Source organism: Melozone crissalis, unplaced genomic scaffold (assembly GCF_028551555.1).
Source record: "Melozone crissalis strain CALT ecotype California unplaced genomic scaffold, PUWL_Pcris_2 ptg000006l_1, whole genome shotgun sequence".
Classification (NCBI taxonomy): domain Eukaryota; kingdom Metazoa; phylum Chordata; class Aves; order Passeriformes; family Passerellidae; genus Melozone; species Melozone crissalis.
The window spans coordinates 22,043,204-22,059,352 of NW_026535784.1; the positions used below are offsets into that span (position 1 = coordinate 22,043,204).

Genomic DNA, 16,149 nt, shown 5'->3' on the forward strand with positions numbered 1-16,149 from the left:
CTGGCCGTGCCTGAGCAGGGGCTCGGATGGGATGGCCGCTGTTGTCGCTGCCAGCCCGACCCGCTCTGTGATTCAGTGCTCGGGCCCTGCTGGGCTCACGCATACACGAAGCGCTGCTGCGCACTTGGCCAGCAACGAAACCGAGACGTGTCCGGGCCGTTCCTATGCGGATTTTTCTGCCGCCTCACGCAGCCGCTGCCCGTCCCTGCCGCTGCGCCCTTTCCCTGCCCGCAGGCAACCCCGAACGGGGAAGGGACACGCTTGGACTCGCCCGCTCCGCGGGAACGCAGCGCAGCCACCTTTGCCCGTCGCTTCGCCACGCCGGGAGCCGAAGGAGGGAGGGGGTGCCGACCCTCGCCCGGTCACCCCGGCACACGGCGGCGGGCCCAGCACCCCGGCGCAGGGCGGCGGGCCCGGCAGCGCGGCGGGAGGCGCGGCGGGAGGCGGGGCGGGGCGGGCCGTCCGTGCGCGGCAGGAAGCGGGCGCGGGCGGGGCGGCGGCGGGGCCGCGGCGCGGGCGGTGACGCGGCGCCCTCAACCGGGGCTCGCGCCGCCCCCCAGCTCCGCGCTCGGCCGCCATGGGGTCCCCGCCGCCGCTCCCGCGGGCCGCCGCGCTGCTCCTGGCGGCCGCGCTGCTGCTGGCGGCCCCGGCCCGGCTCCGCGCCGCTCCCGAGGAAGAGCCCGGCAGGAAGAAGGAGCCGCCGCCACCGCCGGCGGCGCAGGGAGCGGAGCCGCGGGCTGAGGTGAGGCGGGGACGGGCCGCGCCGGCTGCCCGCGCTGTGCCCCCCGCGGCAGCGCTCGGCCGGTGCCGCGCTGCGCTTCCGGGGGCCGTCGGGCTCCGAAATTCCCCGCTTTTAGCAGAAAAAGAGGAGGGCTGCAGGGCCACCGCATCCTCCCCTTTTTCTGCTAAAAGAGGGACATCTGTGTCCGACATGGGAAAGGGGTCAGTGCTCCCTTGCCCCCGCAGGAGCAGCTGAAAGCTGGCTTTGTTGCTGCTCCAAAGCTGCCGGGTTTTTTCTCTCAACAATTAATATAAATTCCTTCGCGTTAAAACTTATTCAGCAGTGTTCTCGGTGAGGGGATTCTAGTTCCACTGATCACGCAGAGGGATGGAAAAATTCCTGACGTGTGGCTTGGTGTAGCACATGGAGCACGCCGGGTGTCACATACACAAACCAGAAAACACAGAGTGCTGCAAAAGGTGAAGGAACTCGGGGAAGTCACAGCGTGTCACACAGAGCGTGGGAGCTAAATATCAACACCAGGAAACTTGGAGCACTGCTGGCAGCAAGTGGAATGCTGGGAAGCCGTCATGTCAGAGCAGGCTGCGGGCTGTCTGCTGGTGGATGTGCTGGAACAAGCTTTCTCAGCCATCCCTGGTCAGGGATGTGAACATGGAGATCTTGGGCCTTGTGTTTGATCACAGATGCCTTACTGTGTGTAGAAGTAAACACTTCGGCGAGTGAGTGGGAACTGGAGTGTGCTGGTCTGGTTTCACCACTGGAGAGTCTTGAAGTTAGTTTTCAGCAAACACAGAGCAAGTGCAGAAGAAGCTGATGGAAACTGGTATAAAATTTGGCTTGGGCTCAATCAGTAAAAGTGTATGCTAGGTAATGGGAATAAATTCTTTCATGTGAGAGGGGTTAGGCACTGGTACTGGGTGCCCCATCCCTGGAAGCGTTCAAGGCCCGGTTGGATGGAGCTCTGAGCAAAGCTCCATCCCGGTTGGATGGAGCTCTGAGCAAAACTAGACCATTTTTCACTGGTCTAGTGAAAAATGTTCCTGCCCATTGCAGGGGTCTTAAAACCAGATGATTGCCTAAGGTTCCATCCAACCCATCCATTCTATGAATCTATGAAATTTTAATGTGTCTGAGATGCAGAGATTTTGCAAGGGAAGGAAATGATCCTGACCATTTTTGAATGGGCTTTTTTTTCCTAAGGTATTGTAGTCACCCAGTTTTATTTTGAAGCACTTACTAATATTTATATCAGAAAGCTGTTCATGGTTGAGGTCATAAAATGGGTAGGGATTTTCAAGACAGCAATACTGCACCTGAGCTGGACATGTTTTGTTGTAATGGTGGCTCTCATATTCCGGTAATAGCATGCACAGTGCAGTAATGTTTTAATAATGAGCAGGATCCTTTTGCCAAGTGCCTAACTGGCAATTTGAGGTGGGTGGCAGCCAGGAACTAGTTAATGGTCATTAATGAACATGAGAGGTGTATCTGCTTAAAATGTCACACTACACAGGGTGCTGTGACAGGAGAAGTACAAGGCTTTGTATTTCTGCAGTACCAAGCATTCAAGCCTAATTGACGAGTGTTTAGGATTTGTTTTGTCTTTCTCTCCCCCCCCTTCTTACAGAAAGGCTCCTCACTGGTTGCTCCAGTCCACATTGTCAGTGAGGAGTCGGCTGACAAGACTAACCTGGGCTTTATTCATGCCTTCGTGGCTGCTATCTCGGTCATCATCGTGTCGGAGCTGGGGGACAAGACCTTCTTCATCGCGGCCATCATGGCCATGCGCTACAACCGCCTGACCGTGCTGGCCGGTGCCATGCTTGCCCTGGGACTCATGACGTGTTTGTCAGGTCAGCACGCTGCTCCTTCTGCTTTGTTCTGTCTCTTAAGGAAGTGATGGGTATGTGTTTATCCAGAAACCTTAAGTGGAATGCAGGTAGTACATACACACAGTTTTCTGTTTGGAGGAGAGTGTGAAGCTTTTCATGTGGAGCATGGCATCTCAGATGGAGTATTTAGGCTCTTTCCTATGAATTCTTTGTGTTCCCTAGGCTTCAGCTGGTGTTTAAGGAAGGGGAATGAGATGGAGAGCCTAAGCACTTCCTTTGATTTTTGGACTGGTTTACTTTTTTTTTTTTTTTGCCCCTGGTAAATTAGTGTGCCTAAAGGGAATGTGGGAGTGGCTTGAGTTCTTCCTCCTAAGGCAAAAGATTCTTTATATGATGACACATTTTCCTCATCTGACTTGTATTCCTGCACACAGAGCTGTTTGGATTTGTGCTGGGAGGTGTGTAAGTGGAGTATGGAGGGGCAGGAGTAGGAAGTAAGGTGTCAGGGGGCACTTGAGGAACCTGTAGCTGTGGGCACTTAGGTAGCTGTGTTTGTAAAATGGAGCAGCTTCAGGTACATCAGATGCAGCACAGAGTTTGTCTGTGTGCTCATTTCTAACCATGCCCATTTCAGAAATCCTTGAAATAGTGGTGATTGGTTTCTACACGTTGGAGACAGCCAGTTCTCTGGCACAGGCTGCTTGGCAAGTGTTTCTGTGAATGGTTTTTGGGTGTGTAGCTGTTGCTGTGTACACACACTGCTGCGACTGTTGCAGCTTCAGTTAGAGCAGTTCCCACTTGCATTGTGTGTAATTTCTCCTGCCCATTAGGGCTCTCTTTTTCTATACAAATTATTTCTTCAAATCTTTCTTAATGCTTTCTTATAAAAGCTCCCTTTTCTGCTTTTATCCCCCAGTTTAGAGGTTCCCAATTATTTATTCCCTTTTCAGAAAGGAATTTGTTTTGTTGTTTGGTTCTTCCCCCCCCACAACCTTTCCTTCTCCTATCTCTTGCCCTTGTTTTATACAAACTGAGTTTGGAAATTCCTGGGTGGGGTTGCCCACCTTGCTTACATGAAGACATACTCACTTAAACTCTTTAATTCCAAGTAATCTACTGGGGATATTTTTTCAAGCTGTGCTTGACAAACTGTCTTACAGCTCTGATTATTTCACTGTGTCTGTGCTTATATATGTAAGAAATGCTAGGAAAAAGCCTTTTTGTCTAGCTTTCTTGCATTGTTTTACTGCAGTATTTTCAATCTTTTTAAAGAAGTTTAGTTTAACTCCTGGTTTGTTTAACTTTGCAAATAGCACTGCTATTTATTTATGTATGTGCTGCGTTTATGAGGAATAAGGCTGATTAATTCTAGTTTCATTCTTACTTCTGGTAGTGGCAGTGCAGAATTATTTCTAGATCATGTAATAACTTCTGATTGCATTTTTCAACTAAAAAGGTGTGTACAGAAAAGCACACAAAGCAAATATGCTTCCTTTTATGTAATTGCTCGTGGAATAAAGTAGCAGAAACACTTGTGAGTGTATGGTCCAAACAACCTTGAATATAAGGCATGGACTTTTTATTTCTTCCCATTTATATAGGCCTTTTTCTGTCGAAAAATGCTACGTGGTGTACTTTGTGAAAACTAAGTACTTTGTCCTGGATACACATTTCTTATTTAAGAACTAGTTTTGGCTTAGTTTAATCACCCTCAATACCTCTAAAAGGCATGCTGTGAAGGTTGCTTTTCAGTCTGTAAGAGGGATCTGCCTTTGAAATAAAGAAAGATCAAAGTTGGTCACATTGTGTGTACGTGGGGAACATGAGGAACATATAGTAATGTGCACTTGGCAAAGGAAGACAGACATGGATTCACCCTGCTGGATAATTTGTAGATATGCCTGGTAGATTTACCTCATTGAAAATCTCATTCTGACTTTATCTGATAAATGAAATTATTGGAAAGAGATGCTATCCAACATGTAAATGGAATTACCTGTGATACGCTATGACTAATCTAACACAATTACAGATGGTAGTTTAATGGTGTGTATGGAGAAAGACAGGACTTGCACAGACCTTGATGGGAAAGATAATGTTGTTTGGACTGGCTCTCAGGAACAGCAGTGCCTCAGCTTTGGCTGGAGTGCATTGGCTGTGTCTTAGTGGACTTCAGTCCCTGGTATAACCAGTAATGGTTGGAGTTTCTAGCATGTTATCTTCAAAAACTTAGAAAATTATACAGAACTAACAAAAGATGCAATATTTATTTATCACTGGATATTTGGATTGCTGACTTTGCTAGCAAGCATTTCTTAGATGTGGGAAAAACAATTATGATGCTCATGTTTATTTTTTTAAATGGCACATTTGTTTTCTTTTCAGTTTTGTTTGGCTATGCCACCACAGTTATTCCTCGTGTGTACACATACTATGTGTCAACAGCACTGTTTGCAATCTTTGGCATCCGAATGCTTCGGGAAGGCTTGAAAATGAGTCCAGATGAAGGTCAGGAAGAGCTGGAGGAGGTTCAAGCAGAAATTAAAAAAAAAGATGAGGAAGTAAGTAATGAAATTGCTGTTGGTGACAGTTGGTGGAGGAATTACAGCTGTGAAGCTGCAGAGCAGCACTGTCATGTTTGGGGTGTTCAGCCGTGTCTGTGACTGATAACCTGACACAGAAAATGTGTGGTAGATGGGATGGAAGTGGTTCCCTGAAGGTTTTTTCAGCAGGTGATTCCAGTCCTGTGGCAAGCCTGGCTTCTTAGGAGAGAAGGGACCTTCTGCTTAGTGTGGGTGTTATTGATATGTTTTTAATGCATCAGAGAGGACACCAGCAGCTTATTCTTGGCTCTACTTTTATTTCTTCTAATGGTCAGACACTTTATTTGTAAGCAATTCAAGGCTGACAGTAATCTAAGGTTAGAGCTGATTGCAGCTATATATATGTATATGTGTGTGTATATTTCCACACATGTGGAGATGTACACATATACACAGTATGTGTATCTGTTATGTATACACAGTATGTGTGAATGTATGCCCAGTATGTGTATATATATAGCCTTTTTTTGTAATGGTGACTATAACTATGTTGATAATGCAGCAGGGAGTGGGTAATAACATTCTAGGAACAAAATATCTAGCTTTATTGCTAAGTGTTTAATTTGGGTTGTTTGGATGACATTTTTAATTTTATGGTTATTTCTTGGTTTTTTTTTCCCTTGACCTCCACAGCTTCAGAGAACTAAACTGTTAAATGGGCCAGGAGATGTGGAATCCGGGCCAAGCACCACTATACCTCAGAAGAAATGGCTACACTTTATTTCACCAATCTTTGTTCAAGCTTTTACTTTAACATTTTTAGCAGAATGGGGCGATCGTTCCCAATTAACAACCATAGTCTTGGCTGCCAGAGAGGTGAGTGCTGCAGAGTCCCTGCTGTTCTTCTGCCTTCTTTGGGTTGTCCACAGAGGGATAAGAAACAAAATGCTCTTGCAGGAGATATCAGATTCACACCTACTGCCTTGATGTGCCTCATGTGGTTTGTGTCAAGACATGACAGGAAATGCACTGAAGCTCTGTGTAGTCTTAAAATTACTGTTACATGATTGGGACTGCACTGGCATTTCTGGAAATAGCTGCTTTATGTCATGCAGCTGACATCAATTGGGGTTTGTTACACTGTTGAGAGATATTACAGAAGAGAAATTTTTGCTCTTTGTGGTCATTCAGTTTTAATTGGATAACTTTAAAAATACTTCCATTCCATCAAGCTTTAAACTGTTAGAAAGATAACCTCCTCAGATACCTCTTATTAAAATATGAGTTAATATGGTTAATATAGAAGGACAATAAACTCTAAACTGCTGGGCACTATGTAATGCTGTAAATTAAATTATATTCATTGTGGTGATTAGAGTGTATATAGCTGCATTACACTTAAAGGAAGATGAAGGCTTATAGTCAAGCTTTTAATAAACATAAGTAGCTTGCATATGCTCTTTCATGCATTGAGATAATTTACATTTTTTTCCCTAGGACTCATGCTTCTTTCAGGTGCACTTTGAGATGTTCCCTAGGGATAAATCAGGGCTGTGTAATGAAGGAGGCTGTAACCTGCAGGAACCTCTTGTCTCTGTTACAGTGTAGGGAAGATGTTTAGAGCTAACAGCAGGAGAGGATGATCTCATTGTTCTTGGAAAAAAAGGAAGCACTACAGCCTCTGCCCAATTTGCTAGGCAAGTTGTTTAAGCCCATCTTTTTACAGGGGATTGTTGCCTTCTGGTTTCATTTCCTAAGTGTCCCCTTAGGAAGTGTCTGTCAGACTCCTTAGTCTGGTTTGTGAAGTGCTGAGCATTGTGGTTAAACCCTGTGGGCTGTACCTGTAGAATATGAAATGTTCATAAGAGTGCTACCAAACAAAAAAAGGATTGAAGGTATCTTGATCCTGGCTTTCAGAATCAGTGAATAATTATGATGGAATGGGGGGATGAGATCCACCTTCTGCCAGTGAGGGCTGGATAGGTGATTGCTGGCTGTAGGGGTATCCAGGGATTCTGGGCCCTGCTCCTGGGGGCCTGTTTGTTCTACTGGCCCAGCCCTGCTTCTTCCTGCCCTTCCTGGTGCTTTCCACCTGACTGCTTGGTGCTTGCCACCTTTTCTCACTGGCTTGTGGTTTTGGTTCTTTTGGGCTAGTGAGTGTTGTCTTCAAACCACAGAATCTCTTAGGCAGTTTTGCTGTTTGCCTCTTTGAGATTTCATGCATTCCTTACGGGATGGCAGCAGCTTTTTTTTTTTCCTTTTGGAACTAAAAGTGTCACATAGAGATGAGCAGGGGACACATGCTGTCCTTAGCTGTGTAATTTCTAAGGAGATCTGAGAAACCTCTTTATGTACTGCAGTTGTTCACACACTGAGGAGCTGCTGTTACTCAGTGATGTGAAAAGCTGTTGTTGACAGTAAATTATAAAATAATTTATTATCCTCTGGACTTCAGATCTTTCATGCTTATGCTTCCCCCTTTGGGTGATGGAGTGGGGCAGAGTGTGGAGCACAAGTGGGAGAAGCAGGGCAGAGAACTTGGAATGTTGTAGCTGCTGAAAGCTTTCATTTGCAGTTCAAGGACTTATTTTGCTCTTTCTTTATAGATAGGTGGGTGTTCTTCCAGCTGATGCATGTTGTGTTTTTCAAGAGCTGCCACTTTCCCTCTAGAGGTTGCTTGTTGGTTTAACTACAGCAGAGCCATTTCTGGATCTATGATTACCAACCTAAAGATGCTGCATGGCTGAAACATGCTATGTGCTCCTATCTTAGGCTGGGTTTAAGTCTGTCTCACCAGCTGATGTTCACTATCACCAGTCTCTAAGACAGTGCTGAGCAGCAGAGGAATCACCAGACAGTATCCTCCATGCCTGGCAGTTTGCAACCAGGGAATCAAAGCACTGCTCTGAGGTTGTTGTAGGATTAGTGGGTTTTCAACAGTGATTATTTATCCCTTTGTGCTTTTTTTCCCCTTAGGACCCCTATGGTGTGGCTGTAGGAGGAACAGTGGGACATTGCCTGTGCACTGGTTTAGCAGTTATTGGAGGGAGAATGATAGCACAAAAAATTTCTGTTAGGACTGGTAAGTGAAAACTCACTCTAACCAAAAACAATGTCATGCTGGTAATGTTTGTGGAGTAAAGAGCTTGGGAACAGTGTTTCTTGAAACTTTAGGAAAAATCATAAAAACTGGTGGTTTCCTTTGGGTTATTTGGGGATTTTTTTTGAGTCTTACATCCCACCTCATTTTACTTCACTATTGGCTACTTCTTTTAGGAGACCAGAGGAAGGAAATGTACTATTTTAAATGGTCAGTATTTGTTTGACAGTGGATAATAGAAATTCTTTTGCAATTCTGAGTCTAGACCGTCAGGTGAGCAAGAGAACTGCATCCTAATGACTTACACCAACCATTTAAAAGCCATAAAAACTCTGTGTGGCATAAATGGGTTTTATCATACTTGCTAATTGCAACAGGCAGGACCAGTAAGGTTACATTGGGTTGTATATTTTTCCTTAACTTAGGCTGCAACTTGCTTCCACTGTCAGTGCTATGATGTGGTGAGATTTCTTGCTCCCAAAAATAATCCTGTGAAGCTGTTTCCTGTATGTGTTCATTAAAACGTTTGTTCTGTAGTTTCAAGGTGGTAAAAAACCAGCTTCAGTGCTAGAAGTGAAACATGCATGCTGTTGTGTTTGTTTGCCAAGGAAATTGGTGACAAAATGCTAATCTAACAGTGGTTTCATATGCTCCAAGCACAGTGTGGATCTTGAGCCACGGAAATAGCCTTAGATTAAACCAAAGATCCTTCTAGGACATATTAGTTTGTTTAAAGAGTTGGGGAATATATGCAGTGGTGCTTTCTCAGAATTCTGTCCAAGCCTCTAGCAGATTGTGGCCATTGCAAGCAGTTAATGTTTTTTATACTTTTTCTTTCAATACAGGTGTCTAAAATGTGTAAACAATGCTAAATAAATGTCAGTCACAATTGATGGCTTGCTCTGGCATGAGAATATCCTGTCCTGTTTTCTGCCATACAGCCAAATACTCAACAGCAGGTGCTAACCTAGTTTTATACTGGCTCAAGTAAAACAAAGTTTCCTTCTGTGGGCCAGAATATATCTTTGGAGATGCAGTTAGGCAGTGGGTTGGCATATGGGCATCCCAATACTGAGCTAGAGACAACATCCACTGCTTGTAGCTTGAATTTTTAAGTAAGGTTAATTGGGAATCAGACATTTTTTTAAAATAATGTCTGTAATGTGTCATGGAAGATAATTACTTTTTGACATCTAATTTCTTCTTGTTTTGTGTTTTCTTTTCAGTGACAATCATAGGAGGCATTGTCTTCTTAGCCTTTGCATTTTCTGCACTATTTATAAGTCCAGACTCTGGTTTTTAAAATTTTTCATTGCTGTAAAAGAACAAGGATTGGAAGCATCAAGCAGTTATTCTTGTGCATTTTTGTATATAATGTACAGAATTCTAGTTAAACAATGCTGAAGATGAGACACTGAACTTTTTATAGCAGACGATTCATGGGACTGATGCATTTATGGACAGCTTGTGCACTGGAGATCTGCTTATTGTCTGGTTTGTGTGTGCTGTGGTGCCTGCTGCCATGGTGGGATCTGAGTGGTTTTCTCACTTGCTGGACCTGGCTCAGCTGACTGCAAGGATCTACTCTGTGAAGCATTGAGAATTCCTCTTTTCTTCCTCTACACACAGCCACCTCTCCTGTTTTTTCAAGAGCTGATTCTTCAGGCCTCTTGAAGCAGACTGTGTTAAGGGGAAAGCTGCTGGCTCCACCTCCAAAGATGGTGGGTGATTCCATGGTGCACCTGAGGCTGGATAATCTAAGCAACAAGAAACCTGAGAGCAGTTCCTACACCATCCAGTGGCTGAGCCAACCAACAGAGAATGTTATGAACTTAATTTAGAGGGAAAACTTCTTAATCAGGGATTTTTATCAGGAAATTGATGTGGGGTGATTAACAACCTACTGTGTTCAATATGCAATCTGGCTGGAGCTAGTATTATTTGACTTTTTTATTTTTTTTTAATATTAAGGTATACAGAAAGTAATGCAGTGGTCCAGCTTAACCATGTTCTATTCCCAGGACTGAGAAGTAATGGAATTCTTAGGTTTAGATGTATTCCTGATTTTTTCCTTTTAGGAATAGAAATGTAATCTGGAAGAATACTAATAAAACATAGTGTCTCAATGTGTTATTTTCAGTTTGGTTTTGATGGCTGCCATAATTCCTGCCACAAAGGTTTACCAGTGATTATGTACTTCAGGTGAGGAAAGTTTACTAAATTTATTTTCGTTTCTGATAAATGCCAGCGTTAGGAAGCCTTTGAAAATGTTGAGCACATGCATTTCTACAACTGGATTGTAGAAATGCATGCTTATCTCTGCTCTCCAATGATGATTTGGATTCTGAGCCTGTATAACCCACTAAGATCTGCCTTACAGCAGTCTTGGAAGATGGTAGCCATGGTTTCTAATATTATGAACTTGCCCTTTTGTGAAGCTGAAGTACGAATGGGGCATTATAGATTTGACCATTCCATTTGTAGATCAGAAACAGAACAGCCCCTAATCCTTCTCTTAGGTTTCTCTTTCCAGAAAACCCCTTAAGACCACAGCACTGCAATGCCAGGCACGCACAGTGGTATGAAAACAGGCTGCCATTTTGGGCTGCAGGTCTACATGTTCATGTCTTGGCCCAAAGGAACTGTATGGTTTGGTGGTTTGGGGTTTTTTTGGGTTGTTTTAAGGTGTGTTGTTTGTTTGGCTTTTTTGTTTTCTTTTGAAGCAAACTTTGTAGCCAAACCTGTAGCCTCTTCTTTCCCACAGTCAAGAACCCACACTGTACATGATGACTTTCACCTCTTGTAGGGAGTGCATTTGTAGCAGAGGTCATGTTAAAACAAGGCAGGAACAGGGATCTGCCTTGGGAAGAGCCTAAACTTCTGTTTGTATTAACATAACTTCTTGTTATGCTAATCAGAAGTGGTGCCACTGGACGTTCATACAGATCCCTCCCAGGCAGGGTAACTGTGGTGCCACCTGATTTTTCTTTTTCAGTGTAGTTGGGAAAAGACACAGGATTTTTTTTCTGGAAATCCAAAAAGCCGACCCATGCTCTAATTGTAGAAGCTTCCCAAAGTTTATGTGTGCTGCTTAATGCTTTTTTTTTATATATGAAAAGTCAGGATCACAGGATCAACAGAAGAATGAAGCTCTTCAAGAGGTTGCTTGTAGAGGTAAGCATTAAATTGCAGAACAAATCTCTGCAACATCCACATCTGTATTTTACTATTACGAACTTACACAGATGCCAAGTACTGCTTTTGCCCAGTCATAGCAATGTATTTGGCTGCTCTCAAAGACCAGCTAGGCAGGTTAGTTTGAATAGTGCTGTTAGAGTAGCTTTTTGATTTTTATTTTTTTTAAGCACGAACAGTGACTTGTTGGAAGTCTAGCATGAAATTAGATAGCTTGTGAAATTTTAGTAAAAGCTTTGAAAGGTTCTTCAGTAGTTGCTACTAGTGACAGTGATTTAACATTGTCAAGTGCCTCTTGGAATTTTTCACAGTTTAAAGAATTGAGTTGGAACATAAGGAAAGACTGTTGAAGGTGATGGAGGGATCCAGTGACATATTCTTAGCAGTGCTGTGTCGGCTGTGCAGTTTCCAGCACAGACTTGGCCTTGTCCCTCCACAGGACTTGCACCCTGGCCCCTTCTCACCTCTTGGCTGGTGCAGGGGCTGGATTTTAGCAGTTTTTATCAGGCTTCTTGTTGTTGTAGCACATTGCCAGCGAGAGGGGTGTGCTGCTGTTCCGTCTCAAAATACCTGGATACTTGAGATATAAGCAATATGGAGTGTATGGGCATTTATATATAATGTAACCAGCTGAAGCCTCGATTGCCACAATCCTGTGTGCTTTCTTGTTCTTTTGTAGCTGGAGAATGTGAAATGCAGTGAGTGAGAGCTCAAGTGCTGAAGGGAAGGCTCTGCAAACTATTGTGTCTACAACATGGGAAACAGGCAACTGTCCACCATAGGTTTCCATGCATCCTGTTGCTCTCCCTGCTGGGGTGAGACGCAGCTGATTGCAGTTGCTGCCAAAGGAACCTCAAAAGCAGCATCCAAAACAGGAATGTACAGCTGTGCCTGCACATTGCACCAGCAGAGGTTTGTGAGTGCACACTGCCAGCAATTCCTCACTTCCACACAATAGGAGTCAAATGGAGATGATGGTCAGTTCTACTGGGATGGAAAATTCTCACATCAACTGAGATGTTTACAATGAGAAAAGCTTGTGGTTGTTATTTTCAAAGGTGCCTATTCCCAATTCTTAGCTAAAGCCTGTCTCATTACTCTGTATATGGCAAAGTGCAATAAGCCAAGACTAAAGTAAACTAATCTTCCATCCAGGACAAAGTTTTTCAAAGGAACCCTGCTGAACCAAAGTACAGGACCAGATCACCAGCAAACCCGCTCTGCTAGGGCAAGGCCAGCAGGTGTGTGTGTGTGCTGGGCTGGCGCCTGGGCTTACTGCTTTGAGATCTGTGAGTCAGACACCAAGCTGGAAAACCTGGAAGTGAGAGAGGGGCTGTGTGTGTCCCCAGAGCACTGCAAGAGGCAGCCTGCTGCCATACAGGCTCTCCCTCACCTCAGCTGCCCCTCCTGCCCAGGCTGGCTCTGGAACGCTGCCACCGGATTTACGGGAGCGGTTTTGTTTCTAGAAAGAGGTTGGTAGTTCAGTGTACTTCCATGTTTGTCCCAGATACTGTGTATGTAAAAAACAAAATCCCATCTTAAATCAAGAGGATCAGACTGTTTCATCCTAATATAATCTGAGTTATTCTTAATTTCCAGAGCCATGGAAATAATGATGTAATGGCACTTGCTGTACTGACGTGGCATTTTTCCAGAGATGACCTTGTATGGCCCCTGAAGTCAGCACCCTTGGCAGGTTGCAGCTACAGGCTTCTGCTAACGGAGATGCAGGGTCATTTCTGCAGCATTTCCCATTGACCTGGGCACTAGGATAGCTGTATGTTTCTTTGGGATTACTTCCTTTTCCTTCCCAAGGGAATGTACTTGCAAAGGGTCTGACAGTGACAGACTGTGCTACAAAGAACACTAGTAAGGCTCTTGCTATTTTGTTACCCTCAAACAGCTGAAATCTGGAATTTATATCACTAATGCCTGAGTCAGAAGTACAACCAACCTTTGGATTGCTAATCTTTACAAGTACTTAACAGCTTCATTCTCTTATAAGAGTGGGTTTTGTTTTCAAGCTTGCATGACAGCAAAATACCATTTAAAAGAACTGCTACAGGTGTGGCAGCAGTTGTAATTACCACTCTTCTTCATGATAAGTTTACAGAAAAATGTACTGCTCTTTCCAAAGATCGATTTTAAGTAAATTGACAATCTTGCTTGCTACATGCTCTCAATCTTATCACTGATGGGTGGTGACATTTCTTAACAACAGCTACAGCACTTCTACAGCTGATTTTGTTTCACTCCTGGGGAACAGGGGCCCTATGGCATACAGAAGTAATTTACAGCTTGCACAAGTATTATTTAATTCTCAAAGGCAAAAGATCAGTATCCTCCTCTGGGAGGAGGATATTACAGAAAAAGAAAGTACTGCAGACTGTAAAAATGGCTAACTGTATTTATAATTTTCTCCAGGCATTCAGTTTCAATTACACTATTTTCTTCCCACCCTCCTTTCCCTGAACATTTAATTAATTTGGAATTATTAATGTTTACACTCTGATCAGTGAAAAGAGGGTCGCACCACCCTGACAGGTTACATATTATCATAACAGCTCTTCCAGGCAGGAGCTACATCCTCTCAAACAAGTTGTGGCTGCAGCTAAATGCAAGTCTCTGCTTCCTTGCTCGGTGGTACAGCCAACATTTCAGACCACCTCTCCTCCTTTTAAAATATTGCTCTTTGACATTTCACCAGCAGAAGAAATACCCCGACAGGGGAGTGGCACCAATTTAGAGAGGCATGTTTTGCCCATGACAGAACATGAGGGAAAGACTCTGCCCAACCAAACCTGCTGCAGTGCTCTCCATCCTTTGGCAAGACCAGGAGCTGTAGACATGAGGGTATGAAAGCAGTTTTAAGTTGTGCACACTCAATCAAGTGCTGTGTGAGTAAATTCCAAGGCAGTAATGTAAATACACAAATCAGAGGTCTCTAGCCTTTAGAGTGGGGCATCAGTTTATAAAGAGATACAGAGAGAAGACAAGGAAAAAATACAGTATGCATTTTACTGAAATCTCACAAGTCATTTGTCTGGGTAGGGGAGAGAAGATAAAAGTGACATCAAGCAACTTCTCACAAGTCAGTTCTGTGGGTGGGGGAGAGAGAGTGCCTTTGGTACAGTCGTGGGAAGGGTAAGAGCGCTTCACTGTGAAACTTGGATAAAACTGACATCAAGCAACTCAGAAAAAAACCTCTAGAACCTTAGAAGCTACAGAAAGCAAAATTTTAAATGAGTTACATTTATTCAGTTAAAAAATTGACAGTTAGTAATGGTCACATGAACACCAGGGAACTGTATCTACATTTCCTGACGTCAATATGAACGGCACTAGGGCTTTTCTGTTTGTTTTCTTTTACGTATATAAATCTAATGCCAGTTAAAAAAATACAAAACAAAGCTGAAACCCAAGACACTGTGAAATCAACACTGCTTAAAAACTCAAAAGTCAATCTGATATATTTGAAAATAAATATTTTTTACCTTTCTTGTTAGAAAAAGACAGCTCACCAACTGCTTTCAAAGCAGTTACATCTTTAAGACCATTCCCAAAAGTGTTTCATAAATAATTACCCATTGATTGATTGTCTATTAATGCAGCATCTCTCAGTCATAGCTGGGGTCTCTGTTATTAGGCCATAAAATGTTTTTTTCAGACACAGTGTTTTGTTCCCCCCCCTTCCTTTTTATTTAGGTATACTTTCTTTGAATATAGCATATCATGCTGGCAAAATTCATGCAGATGGCATAGCATGAAATATCACAGAGTTTAAAATCACCTGTTTAAAAAGACAAAAAAAGAAAAAGACAAGGAATGTAGTGTTAAAAATCATGGTAGTGAAAAAGCAACTACCCAGTCTCATGGACAACCAAGACAATTTCAAATGTTCTCTCACAGCTGTCTTGTCTACTATGATTTGTTTAAATATGTCTTTTTTAATCCAAATTCATTTCATTCTCTTCAATTTTTTTCCACCAGGGATAAGTAAAAAAATAAAAGGTTAATTATTAAAACTAGTCTCTTTTCCCTTTTAATCAAAATAACCATTTTCCAGCCCTCTGACTGTACATCTAATTTTAATAATTATTTCAAATAGAGAAGCTTATGAATCTGACACGTTTGACATCTCCTGATGCCGTGACATTTAAAACACTCATAACAATACCTGGGTTAAATCTCTGAAAATATAAATGATTCTTGAATCGACTTTAACATTTGCAAAAGGCCACATCTTTAAACCTTCATAACATTTTCACACAATTTATAATCCTAAGGGACACTTAGAATTACTGAGCAGGCAAATGAGCCTCCAGATGATTTTCTCTCATAGGCAACTGTGCAACTAAAAAGCCTCCTTCCAAGGAAGCTATCATCCCTAATCCCTTCCCCTGGCCATATAAAACACAAAGGCAACTAGTTTTAGAAGCCTTTTTAATCCTGCACTTTAAACCTCAAGGATCACCATAATAAAGAAACATTTTCCAGAAATGTCTCTCTTGACAGTTTTACATGTTATTCCTTGTTGCGCCCCCTTTTTAACAGTTTCACTGACTAAAGAAATAAACTGTTTTTCAAATAGTCTTTTCAGTAAAGTGCTTGTTATTACTCAAAAAAAAAAAAAAACCCAACCAAAAAGAGAAAGTGCTATTTAAGTCTTAAGATAATTTCTTTTTCCTGTGAAAAACTGCCTGATATATCTTTACTTTATTCATTTTTACATAAAGC

General features: G+C 43.0%; 1 protein-coding gene across 1 annotated transcript; it reads left to right on the forward strand.

Annotated features, from left to right (window-relative positions):
* The first annotated feature begins 577 nt into the window (after nucleotides 1-577).
* TMEM165 (transmembrane protein 165) lies at nucleotides 578-10,343 on the forward strand. Its single transcript, XM_054296054.1, has 6 exons — nucleotides 578-742; nucleotides 2,370-2,595; nucleotides 4,960-5,135; nucleotides 5,811-5,993; nucleotides 8,094-8,199; nucleotides 9,444-10,343. Exons 1-6 carry the CDS (start codon nucleotides 578-580, stop codon nucleotides 9,518-9,520), a joined length of 933 nt encoding a protein of 310 aa, XP_054152029.1. The 3' UTR covers nucleotides 9,521-10,343.
* The last annotated feature ends 5,806 nt before the right edge of the window (nucleotides 10,344-16,149 follow it).